The sequence below is a fragment of the Alosa sapidissima genome, chromosome 5 (genome assembly GCF_018492685.1).
Source record: "Alosa sapidissima isolate fAloSap1 chromosome 5, fAloSap1.pri, whole genome shotgun sequence".
Lineage (NCBI taxonomy): Eukaryota > Metazoa > Chordata > Actinopteri > Clupeiformes > Clupeidae > Alosa > Alosa sapidissima.
Window position 1 is genome coordinate 21,681,251 of NC_055961.1, and position 13,743 is coordinate 21,694,993.

The 13,743-nt window shown below is 41.3% G+C and overlaps 1 protein-coding gene across 2 annotated transcripts in view; it reads left to right on the forward strand.

Moving 5' to 3' along the window:
• Positions 1-13,743, forward strand: part of fstl4 (follistatin-like 4) — a 120,070-nt gene that overhangs the window by 90,900 nt on the left and 15,427 nt on the right. For both annotated transcript variants that reach the window (XM_042093440.1, XM_042093441.1), the window contains exon 7: positions 12,818-12,984. In XM_042093440.1, coding sequence (XP_041949374.1) covers positions 12,818-12,984 — 167 coding nt within the window. The remainder of the gene's footprint in view (positions 1-12,817; positions 12,985-13,743) is intronic.

Here is a 13,743-nt window from a genome sequence, read left to right on the forward strand (position 1 = left end):
TGACAATATGCAAAATAAGTTAGACAGAAACAAATGCAGAGAAGAGTCATGTAAATGAAATGTAAATATCAGTATGAAATGAGTGGAAAGTGAGTAGTCTAGGAAACGCCCCCTAACGCCCAGCTCACATGTGTGTTCCAGGCACTAGCTCCGAGATAACATCAGAGCAGAGGGTTGAAGGAACTCTGTTGTTAGCTTTTAGCTTTCTCTCTCTTTTAGCTGTTAGCTCTCTCTCTCTCTCTCCCTCCCTCACCTTCTTACTTCCAATCTCTTCCTCTCTCTCTGATCTATGTGTTTGTGTCAGGGTGCCTGTATTGCCTTTCAGCCGTGACGTGGTGGCCAGTGCCATTACCTCGCTCGCCAGGCAGCTAGGCTTCTCATGCTAAATAGTGTCCTGTGTATATGGTGATTGATCTGTAGCCCAGAGAGTATCCAAAGGCAGAGCAGTGGTCTAATGAGCTGTACAACAGATGGACCACAGTCCATTTCACCAGTGGTGAAAGACCCATACATTTGTGGACAAGTCATCTCACATGCTGGTGCGTTCCGTCCATGTGGTGACGCTATCCTCATAGTTGGGACAGAGATGTATGATCTGTCGTTCGGTATGTGAAGTGCAGATGTGTTTCTTTGGCAGTTAAAATATGTCATTCTTCCAGTGTCCCTCTTTTCATTTTGACCCTCAATGTGTGAAAAAAAGAAATTTGTTTGCTCAAATCGGGAGGGAGTTGTTTATTCGAGAATACATTTTCGCAGACCTGCAATCGCATGGATCATCAAACGCTGCCATATCAACGCAGAGATTACCGGTATGGAGTGCAGGGTGTTGTCTACAAACAGATGGCCTTTGACATGCCCTATATGCTTCTGAAGGTGGTGCTGCACAGGTCTCCAATATGCTTGGTATTTTTATGACCAAACAGAAAACAGTCTAGTAAGAGAACATTCTAGAGCTGCAAGAAAAGAGCAGCTATTTTATGGCTATAGTCAGATGAATGAAGCAGCCAACTGAGACATGATCTCGTTTGCATTTGGATTCCTGCATGCCGATAGTATTTGTAGATGATGATTATTTACACATTACACATATTTACTGTAAATGAGTGAGATGTGAATCAGGCACATAAATAGCTAAAAAATGATATCATGTAAATAATGCATAGACATCCAATCAGAGTAGCATACTGCAGTCTTAAGCACTCTCATTAAATCTTTTTAAAGTCTTCTTATGATATGCATGTTCATTTATAATGCATCGCTACCATGCAAGGCCTTTGAGTCGGAGTGTTGAACACGGTGTGATTTGATATTACACTACAAAGAGTAATGCTGCTAAATGAGAAAGTGGTGCACAACAGGTGGCACACACTCACAGTTTGATGTGAAGTGGGTGGCGCAGTGGGGAAAACAGTTTGGTTCTGCCCCGGTCGAAATCTCCTTCATCCACTCACTGTGACAGGAACCGAATGTGTGGTCTTATAACTTATATGACAGTCTGTTGAGTAGGCTAGTGCTATAGAAAACTTCTGTATAGAGAACTACCATTCCATACTACAATTTCCCAACTATTAGCCGAGGTTTATACATTGATTTTGCAAATTTTCTTCACCTATGAGGTTAATACACAGGGGCAATTAATATGGTATTAATATGGTTTTGTTTTTTACTTGCATAAAACACTGACCTGCGGTTTATGCCCAATCCGGCTAATACGCAGGAATTTACTGTATAGTCAAATATGACTATGAATATGCCCATGATAGTGCAGTGACAGAAAGTGGTATGATATGATTTACGTTTACCTTTAATCTGTTTAGCAGACACTTTTATCCAAAGCCACTTACACAATGAGGAATAACATTCAAGCTACAATGCAGAGGAGACCTTAGGTAGGAATTACTGCTGCATCAGTCAATACTATTACTGGAGGATAAGAGTGCAGACGTTCTAAGCAGTAGTCAAAGTGTGCTAGAAGAAGAAGGAGGTAGACATGGGAGGAGTGTAAACGTAAATACTCTGGATTGCCATGTGTGTAAGGGTGTGTAGGAGCGTGATACCAAAATACCATGAAATAGTGTGATATAGCTTTAAGTCTATATTGCCCTCCCGGTAATCTCTAATCTGTGAGATGCAAATGAATATGTTGAATTAGTTCATGTTGTATTCTGTGCTTCGCTAAAGGGTTCTGAGCAGCAGATTAGAATATACAGGCACTTGAATGAGGCAGGGGGATGGTAGCAAGAGAGGAGGGGGCGGCATACTGTAGCTCTCTTGGGGATGATAAAACCGGTCTTTTGGTTTAGTGTTCGTTTGAAAAGGTTCTTGTCTACACAGCAAGGCCTGAGCTTCAGGTTTCTGCTGGGTGTGCACATGTGAATCACAGTGCTTTTAGGTGAAGCTGTGGGGTTCACTCCAGGGCCATGCGGAGTCTGATAAAGGTGCTAGCATTAATTATCTTGTATTGTGACTGTGAATGCGCTGCATACCTGTGTAAAGTGAGATTTTGCTGAGATGGTTAAACAGAAATCCACAAGCATTTCTTATTTCAAATATACTGTAAGTGGATTTAAGTTCAGGTACAGCAGAGGCAATAAAGAAAGAGGAAAAAAGAATGGAGAAAGTTGGTGTTCAAAGCGCTTTTTAAATTTGTTGCTGAAACCGTTTTTGACATTTGGCGCTGAGCTGGTATGCAGTTGTTTCAGACTTCTTGTAACTGGTTTCTTTGCTGCAGTAGCCTGTCTTCACTGTGGGACAGTGAAATACTGTAGGTTCTTAGTAGTTGATCAAATGACCTGGTAAAGTATGGCTCTCACATATGAAAACTGCATGAAAGCGTTACAGGAACTTGTCTGTAATTTTAATATATCACTTATGTCTTCGAGGCAAGGCTCTCATATCAGTTAATCAACTTGTCCTCAGGAACCCTTTAAGAGCCATTTTATTTTAATTTTCCTCATGGCTGGGTGTTGTACTGCACCCTTGTGGATTTGTTAATTGTAAAACCCATAATTTTTGCTCCGGGTGTCGACACGTCGTGCTGCTAGATGACTGTTGTTCTCGACTTAACTCGAACGCCATTTGCGCCCATTGCTCCTTTGCGGCTGAGAACATACAATGTAACTGTCAAATTTTCCTCGTTGGAGAAGATGAGGGGCTGATTGTTCTCCAGAGAGGGACATTAAAAGCAGTTAGAGGTGTGTTAAACCTCTCTAGCTGGAGGTCAGCTGAGTCACACTCTCTGAAAGCGTCTGAAAGCGAGGCTTGTTACTGCTGATTAAACTGCTTCGGGGCCAAAGGGAAATTAACAGTCTGACAGTGATGGTGAGATTGTGACTGTAGCTTGGATATTTTCTCATCAATCGTAAATGTAAGAAAAAAAAAGATTGTGTGATTTTTGGAAGAAAAATAACTTTAATGAAATCATAACAACCTAAATAGCAGCTGATTGAGTTTTATACATGATTCTACACACAATCTTTTAACATCAGAACCTTTTTAAAAGAATTATAAAACTTTGGTTACAAATCTTTGGGATAGTCCAAAATACTTCCTTGTATGAAGATGAAAAAATCCCTCTATTGCAAGGCTGTGTCAGCCTCAGTATATCTAACTGGCTGTTTTTTTAAACATGGTTGTTGGATATAGAAAGAGAGAAATAGATTTTTCTTCATATCCGTCACCTCATTCCACCCCAAACCACCCCTCTCCCCCCTAGTGCTGAACTCGTCTCAACATTTCCATCAGTCTGACCCCCACGGCTTCCCCACCCGAGCTCTCTTCTCCTCTCCTCCCCTCTCCTCTCCTGTCTTCTCCTCTCCTGTCTTCTCCTCTCCTCTCTTCTCCTCTCCTCTCCTCTCCTCTCCTGTCTTCTCCTCTCCTCTCCTCTCCTCTCCTCTCCTCTCCTCTCCTCTCTCCTCCTCTCCTCTCCTCTCCTCTCCTCTCCTCCTCTCCTCTCCTCTTCTCTCATGCTGTCCTGTGACTAAAACCATCAGCCGTGCTCCAGCAGCCTGGCCGTGCCAGCACGAATTTCCGCTTGTGTTCGCCCTCTTCTGTCTTTTGTCCGCTGCCATTGGCCCCCGCAAACCGTGACCGTGACCGTGACCGTGACCGGGGCAGCGGCTGCGGCAGCGACTCAGAGGCTCAGCCGGTCCAGGCCTCGTCTCTGCCATCTGCAACGAGGGGCTGGGTGATTGCCACGAGGGGGGCGGTCGTCACGTGGACCAGTGCAGTCACGACGCCAATACCGCAACCACGTGTGTCTAGCCAAAGTTGTCTAGACAGTGAATCCATAACTTGGCCAAAGGGTTGACATCTGTGTCACGTTCTGTCTCATGCAGCATGCTGTAATTATGTAAGATACTCGCTTTAGTCGAATGGCACAAAAAAATGGCGCGCACACACACACTCAAAAAAACAGATCGATGTTTGTTGTTCTTGGTATTTTATAATCTGTTATTTTAAATTATAATTAATCAACAGCTCATTCATATTTGGAACACCGACCACAAACACCTACAGCAGACAGGTTGGAAAACCTGTTGATGTGTCCACATTACTCGCATTGCAAGGTTACGTCAATCTTAATTAATTACATGTTTATAACAGAATCCACTCTGACCATGCATAAATCACTCATCTATTGACCCTTGGGAGATAGAGGACACCTAAAAAATAATTAGCACCGTAAAGTTAACACTCAGTCATCACGATGATGAAGTGAAACAGGTCGAGAGGAATTAGAGCAAAGTCAATGGAACGCCCTAAAGCTGTCATTACAGTTTATCTCCCTCTTTTTCACAGGCTTTGCTTCTTTATCATCAGAAAAGGAAATAGGTGTCCCTATCATTGAGTGCCTTTGCGTCCCTGATGTCACTGCTGGATCACCTTGCAGTCATAAATAAACAAGGTCAAAATATATAAATAGATTGCAACAAGTACTGTATACAAGGTTATTCTTATGCATTCATATATTCCGGTGTTCCAGTGAAAGTGGACTCAATTGATGGATTTATGTCTATGGGATTTACTTACTATTAAACAGCTCCTTTATAGATCCTGCTGTGTCTTTACGTGGTGTATACAGGGCCTGTGTGAGTTTAGGGGATCTTTGACCAATTAAGTAATGCAAGTTTTGATGAATTGCTGCATCTTTGAGCATGTTGAATGTAAATGTTATTTTAAGTGGCCTGGTCATGAATGTTTGTTGCTGTCTTGAAACTGGGAACTATACGCTTAGTCTTGCAGCCTATAATGGTTTAAAAAAATGATCCATTCACATTACAATACAGTACAGCATATCTTTCTATGCACCTGCAGAGTAGAGTTATAAATGTAAGGCATGCCAAGTCACCAATTGTTGAGATATAACAGAGGATATTATATATTTTATTTTTCCAGTAAAAAGCATAGTAATGCCATTATGAATGTCAAGGTTTCCCAGGTTCAGCTTCCTGGAGCCAGTGGTGATAATGGTCATGTTTATATTAGCTATATGGTAGTGCCGTTATTATTCACAGCATGAATGAACCTGCCGTTACGTCACGTGCGGTCAGAGCGTTTTTGAGACGCGGATGTAATTTTACTCACAATTTCTTTCAAAAATGTTACATGCACATTTATCACTTATTTTTTCACGCAAATCGAGTTCCTACACTATTTATCTACACTTTCATTCAAAGGGGTCTTCAAACAGAACGTGATTTGAATGAGTGGACACTGCAGTTGACGAGGCCAACTTTAGTGACTCAACAACAGCACAGTATCAAGCTCATTTGTTATTGTAGGTGTTGGAAAGTAAAAGGATAGACAGTCAGTGTATCCACAGAGTACCAGTGTAAGGTCAGCCATATCCCACACTGCAAGCATCCCATGCCAGCGTCCAAGGGCCCACCCACTGGCCACCCAAATATGTTCCGCAGCAGCCCCTCATCTCCCCCCGAGTTCCGTGTGCTGTTTCCCGGCGGCAGAACATTTCGGACACGCAGAGGTTACTGGAGACAGTTCTCTCAAACCAGAGATCAAGGACAGATAACAAAATACCAACAACCGCTTACCGATGCTGGTCCCCCACCACCATTTATCAACAAACAACAAAACAAATGAAAAAAATCACTTATTACATTTAGAAATGCAGTGGCCTGTTATCCTTTCTAGTTAACATATGGATAATTGGACAATTAAAAATCATTAAAACTCAGTGTGACTTTATATTTCTCACTGAAATTCACACTTTCAGATATCTTTTATGAGCATAATTAAAGCAAGATAAAAGTAATCCCTCCGACTACACCAAAAATTGCTTTAGTTTGGTTTGTGCAGGGAGTCGTACTCACACAACCAACAATAGGTTTACCATTTATTTCAGAAAAGCAGAAATGAAAAAATAAAAATCTTCTCTTGGCACAAGTTCTCTGGAGACAGGGCCAAGCAGCAATACACATCAATTTAAAGAGCTGTCACTGACAAGCTGTCATTATAAAAAGCACGACAGCAATCTAATCCGGCTGTCCTGGTATTCGATTAACATCAGGCATCCTCACAACTCCAAACCTTTCTCAGTGGATAATTGCACAAGTTTAGTGAACTTGTGAGGCATCAAAGAAATAGCACATACACCTCCAAACTAAGCGAAGATTTTAAATGTACAAACTCCCTTAAGGGAATTAAACTCTGAGGTTTATCAGAAAACTTTAGAGAACTTGCTTACTCAGCATGGTGTACCAAAAAATTCCATTATTCTTTTGCCTGATTAAATATTCTACTCTTGATACACAGGTATTGATAAACCCCAGTCTTGGAAATCACTTTTGACATTTCAGGTAATGGTCTTCAAATCATTTGCCAGTTTAATTCATCTTCACCTGTTGTCTGAATTTAAAAAACAGCAGGAGGAACAGCATATTCTTCACGCAAATGTAGCAGAGGTTTGAATGATAAAACAATATATAATGTATACATTAATGTATACATTAACTTATGGTAATGGCACATGGTAATCGATAGTATAACGCAATGTGATACTTGAATTTAGAATATCATTCATTTATTTTAAAATTCATTCATTTATTTGAAAAACTGTATTGTATTTTAGATATGAATGATGTATTGCAGAGCTCTAATTCTCAGCACTGCTTCAGTATTTTCAGATACTGTATGTGAGATATTTGCATTTGACTGTTTGCTCATGATTGAATGATCTGGTGATTGGAAGACATTCCATCATTTTTAGGCAGGCTAACAAGAACCATAAGCATTACACTGGGCTATAAGACAAGATAGGCTACTGTGCCCCTTGTCTTGCAATTAGCTGTTATTACCTCCGCCTGGAAGTTATGTTTTCATCAGTATTGTTGGTTGGTTAGTTGTTGTTTGGTTGGTTGGTTTGTAGGATTGAGCCAGAACAACTGTCCCAATTTTCCAAGTTTTGTTTGTCTTTTACTCACGTTGCGAGTATGGTAACTGCATTTGGCTTGGCGGAGGTATGCACTCTTCTGAGGGTCACTATGTTCTATCTGTTCTCTCTATTGTACCTATTGTGTTGTTTGCAACTAGCTGCTTGAGCAGAAGCAAAAATGCTAGGCTGGCCAGACGGTAAATATGTTTCCATTTTCCCATCCCTTGTTCATTAGAAGAAACATGCCATGTCAATTGTCCGGTAAAATAGCAATGTTTATTTCTTTATTACATAACCTGCATCTGGGTCAAGTTTGATGGTTAATTTTTTGGACCATAATTAAATAAACTAGCATACCGCATGTGTACAAACTGTTGTTTATGGCTGAGTGGATTTATAATGGGTCACTTGACCTTTCATTTGCAACATTAATACTGTAGCTTAAACAAACAGATATGACTTTCATGTCATATTAAAATAATTTACAGGTTAAATATGGCCAGGGCTCCAGACTGCACCTGTTTCAGTAAACATTCCCTCAACCTCGAGGCGGGGAATTAATCACGCAGTTTCCTTTTGTCTCCCAGCAGGTTAATGTGATCCGCTGGGAGAGAAATGACATGTTCTTTAAATAGTAGAACTAAAGTTAGGTTAGGTATTTGTGTGTGTGTGTGTGTGTGTGTGTGTGTGTGTGTGTGTGTGTGTGTGTGTGTGTGTGTGTGTGTGTGTGTGTGTGTGTGTTCCGAACCATGCAAATTAACCCACGAAAAGTAGCATGTACAAGGTATCATCTCAGACTCACAGCCTTTTATTTAGCATAGACACAGCATGTGGTCAAATAATAATTTAAATGATTTCGCCTCATAAATTCAATCTTTCTTCCAGGTATTCTTTCCTTTCACCAACCTCTGCAGAGCCTTATTCTTATTCTTCACAGTGGCCGGTGTTTCAGCATCATTTTGTGAGTGGAGCAGAGCCGGTCTGTGTATTTAGAATAGCTGTGAAGTTCTCCCACACCTTTGGAGATTAGGGTGCTCTATTCAGGGTGATTAATGAGACCCTAGCTGATTGCCCATCTCCACACTCTGAATTGCTTCCAATCTAGCTTGACGACAGTCATATTCCTCACATAACGAGGTCCAAGGATAATAACACGGAGGGCTGTTTTTTTTCTGCCCCTTTGATTTTAATGTAATCTAAAGAGTGCTTGGATTTCTTTTGATTTGCAGCTTTGTGCATTGCATAGCTTCTCTGAGCAATACCAACAAAAGGAGTGTTTTCAATTACACTTCCACTTTTTGATTCTGATGGTATTTGAAAGAAGAATTCTTTCTTGTGAGATTATATACGGTATATTGTATTCACACCAAATGTTCTATCTCTTCAGCACAACCTCACATTTAAAAAATGCATTCATACAAATACACACATCCGGCTCCGATATCCATTCTGCAGAACTGCCATTGGCATTTTGAAATAGAAACTATTGAGGGGCGGGGGGGATCTAATTCTCTCAAGCACTGTTTTTCAGTATTTGTGATCTTGGCTGGGGTGTAATATTGTTCAAAGTGTTTCTGGGGTAATAAAATAGAAGCTACTCTAAAAAAAAGAGTGAATGTATAATGACTCTTGTCTGTTTGGTGCTTCGCGACACAGCATTGAGTGCTGTTTCTGTGGCGCCTTTCTCATTACGCTACATTGTCTTAACAGCTGGGAGGGAGGGTCCGCCCGAAATGGTCCTAATTATGCAGGCCACTGGTTGTCTGGACTCTAACAATCACAAGTGTTCATAATGCAGACACTGTTGACCTTTCTCTGACTGCTTAATGCAAATTTTCCCCAGTAACATCTCCTGTCTATCTGTCACTAGCCTATTATATAGACGTGTAATATGTAATATATTGTGACCATATTTACATAATCTTGCAGGCCCCCTCCTTCATGTAGACATCCACAGAGATATTTCCATGGATCTTAAGGATTTTATTTTAGGTCTGTGGGGAGGAGCTGGCCACAATTAAGCTAAACGTATGGTGCACACCATTAAAGGGGCTCTAAGCGATGGTAGGCTACGTGTTTTTTAGGCTAAAACATTTTATGTCACAGCCCAGCCCAGGCTCCAAAAACGGCAACAAAAACAACCTGGGCAAACCTAGCCGATAAAAACGTAACAAACTGTTCCAGCAAATCACAGACGAGATGCACGTTTTGGAGAGTTTCAATTGCACGGGAGCAGCATGGGAGGGAGGGGGAGGAAGTAGCGAGCTAGCTCTCTGTTTTGTTTGAAAGTCAACAGAAGTGACGTTGCCCAACATCGCTTAGAGCACCTTTAAGCATAGAATCCAGCATGGGTAAGGGCGAGTGAAAGCCGTCTCTATGCATGGCCCGTTTTTGTAGATCCTTCACGCCTGTGCCAGCTAATGTAACGTGGAGTGCCAGCGCGTCTCAGGCAGCACACGGAAAACGTCATCAGTGTGCCATTAGCATCTGCGGTGGGAGGCGCAGCCGCGACGTGTGAGCAGACGGAATCAGAAATGCAACATTCCTCATTTCCAGCGTTCGCGTCCCCCGTTCCTCCGCTGCCTACAGCCATCCAACCCCTTTCTTTTGTTTTTCGAGGGATGTCTTATTTAAGCACGTCTGGGGGCTGCGTAATGAGGGAGGGTGGGTGGGGTGGGTTTGAGAGGAGGTGGTGAGGAGATACTGAGGAGGCTCGGCTCTGAGGCGCAGTCAGAAGCTTCCGTTCCGTTCCGTTTTTTTCCCACTGAGGGAGCGACAGCGTGCTCTGCATTCATATTATTTAGCCCCCGTCTGCCCAGACGTGACACCACTGCCCCATCTCGCAATGGCAGACGGAAGAAGAAAAGAATAGAAAAAAAAAAAAGCAGTGATGGGTCGATCATTTTGGCGAATCCTTGAAAAGTCAATTACGGGCACACAGGGCTATTTTTGGAAAAGAGCGGCGCCAGAGAGGGGATGTGAGAGTCATTAAATAGATAATGCCATGTCAAGCTTACCCAACAAGTGAAGCGACAGGCCCCGTTAGAGGATTTGTAATTTGTTGGTGCTTCTCGGTGAAGGAGGCCATAGCAAGTGCAGCGGGCTGGTAAACAGGCGCAGTGGTGGCGTCTCAGCTTGTGGCCGTCTCCAAATGAAATCGCTGGAGAGACATTTAGTCCATGCTGCACTGCACTCACCCCAGTGGGAGTCAAATCAAAGATTTTCCACAACAGAGAGATATTAGATTCTTGTTTTTGCATTTATGTATCAATGGATAGTTGGTTCTCAAACTGACTCAGTTAAATTCTTTGTTTTTGAATTCAAGTATCGATGGATAGTTGGTTCTCAAACGGCCTCAGTTATAGTCATGATGTCTTGCAGACCAGTAATCAGGACCATAAGCCATTGTAGATGTAGAAGTTAGATTAGGTTTGTCTCATTGACAGTGGTGTAGACCAGTGGTTTTCAAAGTGGGGGCCGGGGCCGCAAGGGGGTGCCAGGGGGCCTCAGCAAGTTGGAAGGAAAAATAAAAGCAACAAATACATTTGAAAAATCTAAAATATACCTATTACTATGAGGGTTGTTATACAGTGCCATTATAATAATTTGTCGCATATCTGAACATTATATTTTCCATGATAATGACTGGGAATAATAGTAGAGTGATACTGTAGCTCTCATATAGAAGAAAGCCCCAAATGCAATTTTTACACACTGTATGTTCCATCGTGAAGTGCTTGTGGCTAAAATAATTATTAGGATTAGCTTAATGTATTTTTACATTTGCCGTAGTATTGTCAATGGGTTTAATAGCACATCAAGGGGGACCTTGGCCAGAACCTAGTGGTATTTGGGATATCTTGTCGTGGAAAAGTTTGGGAACCCCTGGTGTAGACTACAGTATTATGCACTGAGGGTTTTCTCCATGTCTAAATCATGTTTCTCAGTTCTGATATTGACATTTTCATTACTACTTTTACATGTAATTGTCACAATGTTTTGCATAGCATAGTCTGTATCAACATTCAGAAGAATCCATGTGGAATAGACTTACACACACACACACTTAGACACACAGAAACTTATCTTAGATTATAACATTTAACAGCACAATAGCATCTGGAGATATTATACATTATTAATGTATTGTGCTTTTACCTGCCGTCTGTGTCTCTGAGTGGACTGTCACCACTGTTACGGTTCTTTTCTCAGTGCAATTAGATGAGCTTGGTGGAGCACAGACTTCAAGCAACAAAAGTAGGTTGTCTTAACATATCATGGACGGCATTTTGTTCAAGATCACATCTGTTCAAGCAAAGGTATTGTTTCTCTTTTACCCACCACAGGAGTGCTAAAAAAAAAAGGCTTGTCGCAAGTAATTGAAAACTGCTCAAGCTTCGATTGTATCTGAATAGGTGCTTTTGTGCAAATTATTCAATCGAGGATTGTCTTCTCCATGTCACTGAAGAGGAAGTACAGTAATATCTGGTAGAGCAAAACCATGTTCATTTCATCCATTCCAAGTGGAACAGATAAACAGTCAAAAAGAACACTCCCAAATGGGATATCTTCTGTCTACCATTTAAAGCATGGTACTTGTGTTTGATTGCTCGTTCTAACGGCACTTAAGGACAAAAAAAAAAACAAGCCTGTGTCATGATGCTTGCTCTAAAGGCATGTTCCAATCACGTACAATGCAGCACAACAACAGAAGGTCGGAGAAACTGGAAACTCATGTCATTGGTGTCAAAGTGTTCACCGTATTAGGCTCGTCTGTGTTCGTGATTGAATGGAATTTCCACACTACTGCACACTGAGGTGCCCCCATTTACACTGTTGTCAGATGGCAGAGATCATTATTTATTGAACCAGTTATGGTATTTCCAGAGCGCCCAGCTGGTATTGACCCTGGGTGGTATTTATGACATCTTTACCCACCTCTCCCTGTTTCCTATCACATATTCATCACATACATTATGGCCACTGCAGAGCTCATTGGGATACTGGTTGTTGATGTGTATTACAAAGTGATATGAATTGAAATATTGAAATGTTGTTGATCTTAATAATATATGTCTCCTCAACATGGCATGTGTTTTCTGAGAGGGCTTTTCCTCTGTCCACCAAATTGCAGATATATTGAGGTGACCTATTACAGATAAATTCAGATGACAGAAAGCCCTTTCAGTGTCATAAGGTATTATATGACAGTCTTTGTATCCCTAAATTGCTTTTAAAGGTCTTTTGCGCACATCTTAGATCATAGTGGCATAATCTGTGTGTCAGAGTTGGCAGAGTTAGTAGAGGTCTTGTGCGTGCTGTTGTCGTACCTCAGGTTTTTAGACAAGATTATAGGACATTTGCAATACTGTGGCTCACTCCAACTCAGCACTGCTGTTCTTTTCTCTCTTTTTTTCTCAATAGAGGTCATTCAGCTGAGTCTTCCAGAGGATAAGAGATTAAGCATCACCACGGTAACAGTGGGCCTGAGCACAGTCCTCTCGTGTGCCATTCAGGGCACACTGCGGCCGCCAATCATCTGGAAAAGGAACGGCATCATTCTTAACTTCCTGGATCTGGAGGATATTAATGTGAGTTGCCATTTTAGCTCGCTCTTTTAAGCTGTTCATGTTCTAAACAGAGTATGTAGTGCCAGTGTTCAGACACATCATAAATCATTCAAGGGTATGATCGAATGTTCACACACAAAGGTTGTTTTGGAAAGCACCTAACTGGAAAGTTGATTGTGTTTTTTATTTGTTAGTTTTTTATTTGTTTGTTTGTTTTGGACTTGAGGATATTTCTGAAGGTGAAAGGATCAGTTTTAAACATGTACACTTTGAAGTAAAATAATTCAGAAATGACTTTGTTTTATTTGATGGCTGTTGAATATTTGATAATGCACAGGAGTCTCAGTTGGGGTTCTGTCTCATTGATTTTAAACAAATAATCAATACAGTGAGATAAAGGTGCACCAAGGAAAGAAAAAAAATTACAAATGGTGGCAATCATGAACAAACTGTTTGCATCATATTCTCACGTGCACTTTCATTTTCCAATTAACGACTAGCCTTGTTTTCACGTCTGCTGTGGATCATTTGTTGTAATTGGAAATAATGAAATGATTTGGGTCTCAGGAGTTCAGCCAGCACTCATGCTGTTTTCAAAAAACACAAACCATGTTCAAAAAGAGAAAGAGAGAGAGAGGGAACGAGTGATTTGTAAATCCCAGCATGCCATAGTTGGGAATTGGCTGAAGTTAATGAACTGTGGAGCACTTGTATTTAGCTCACCTGCAATGCTGACAGAGTGTAGATTTGTTTATCCAGCTACTGATTAGAAATCTCTAA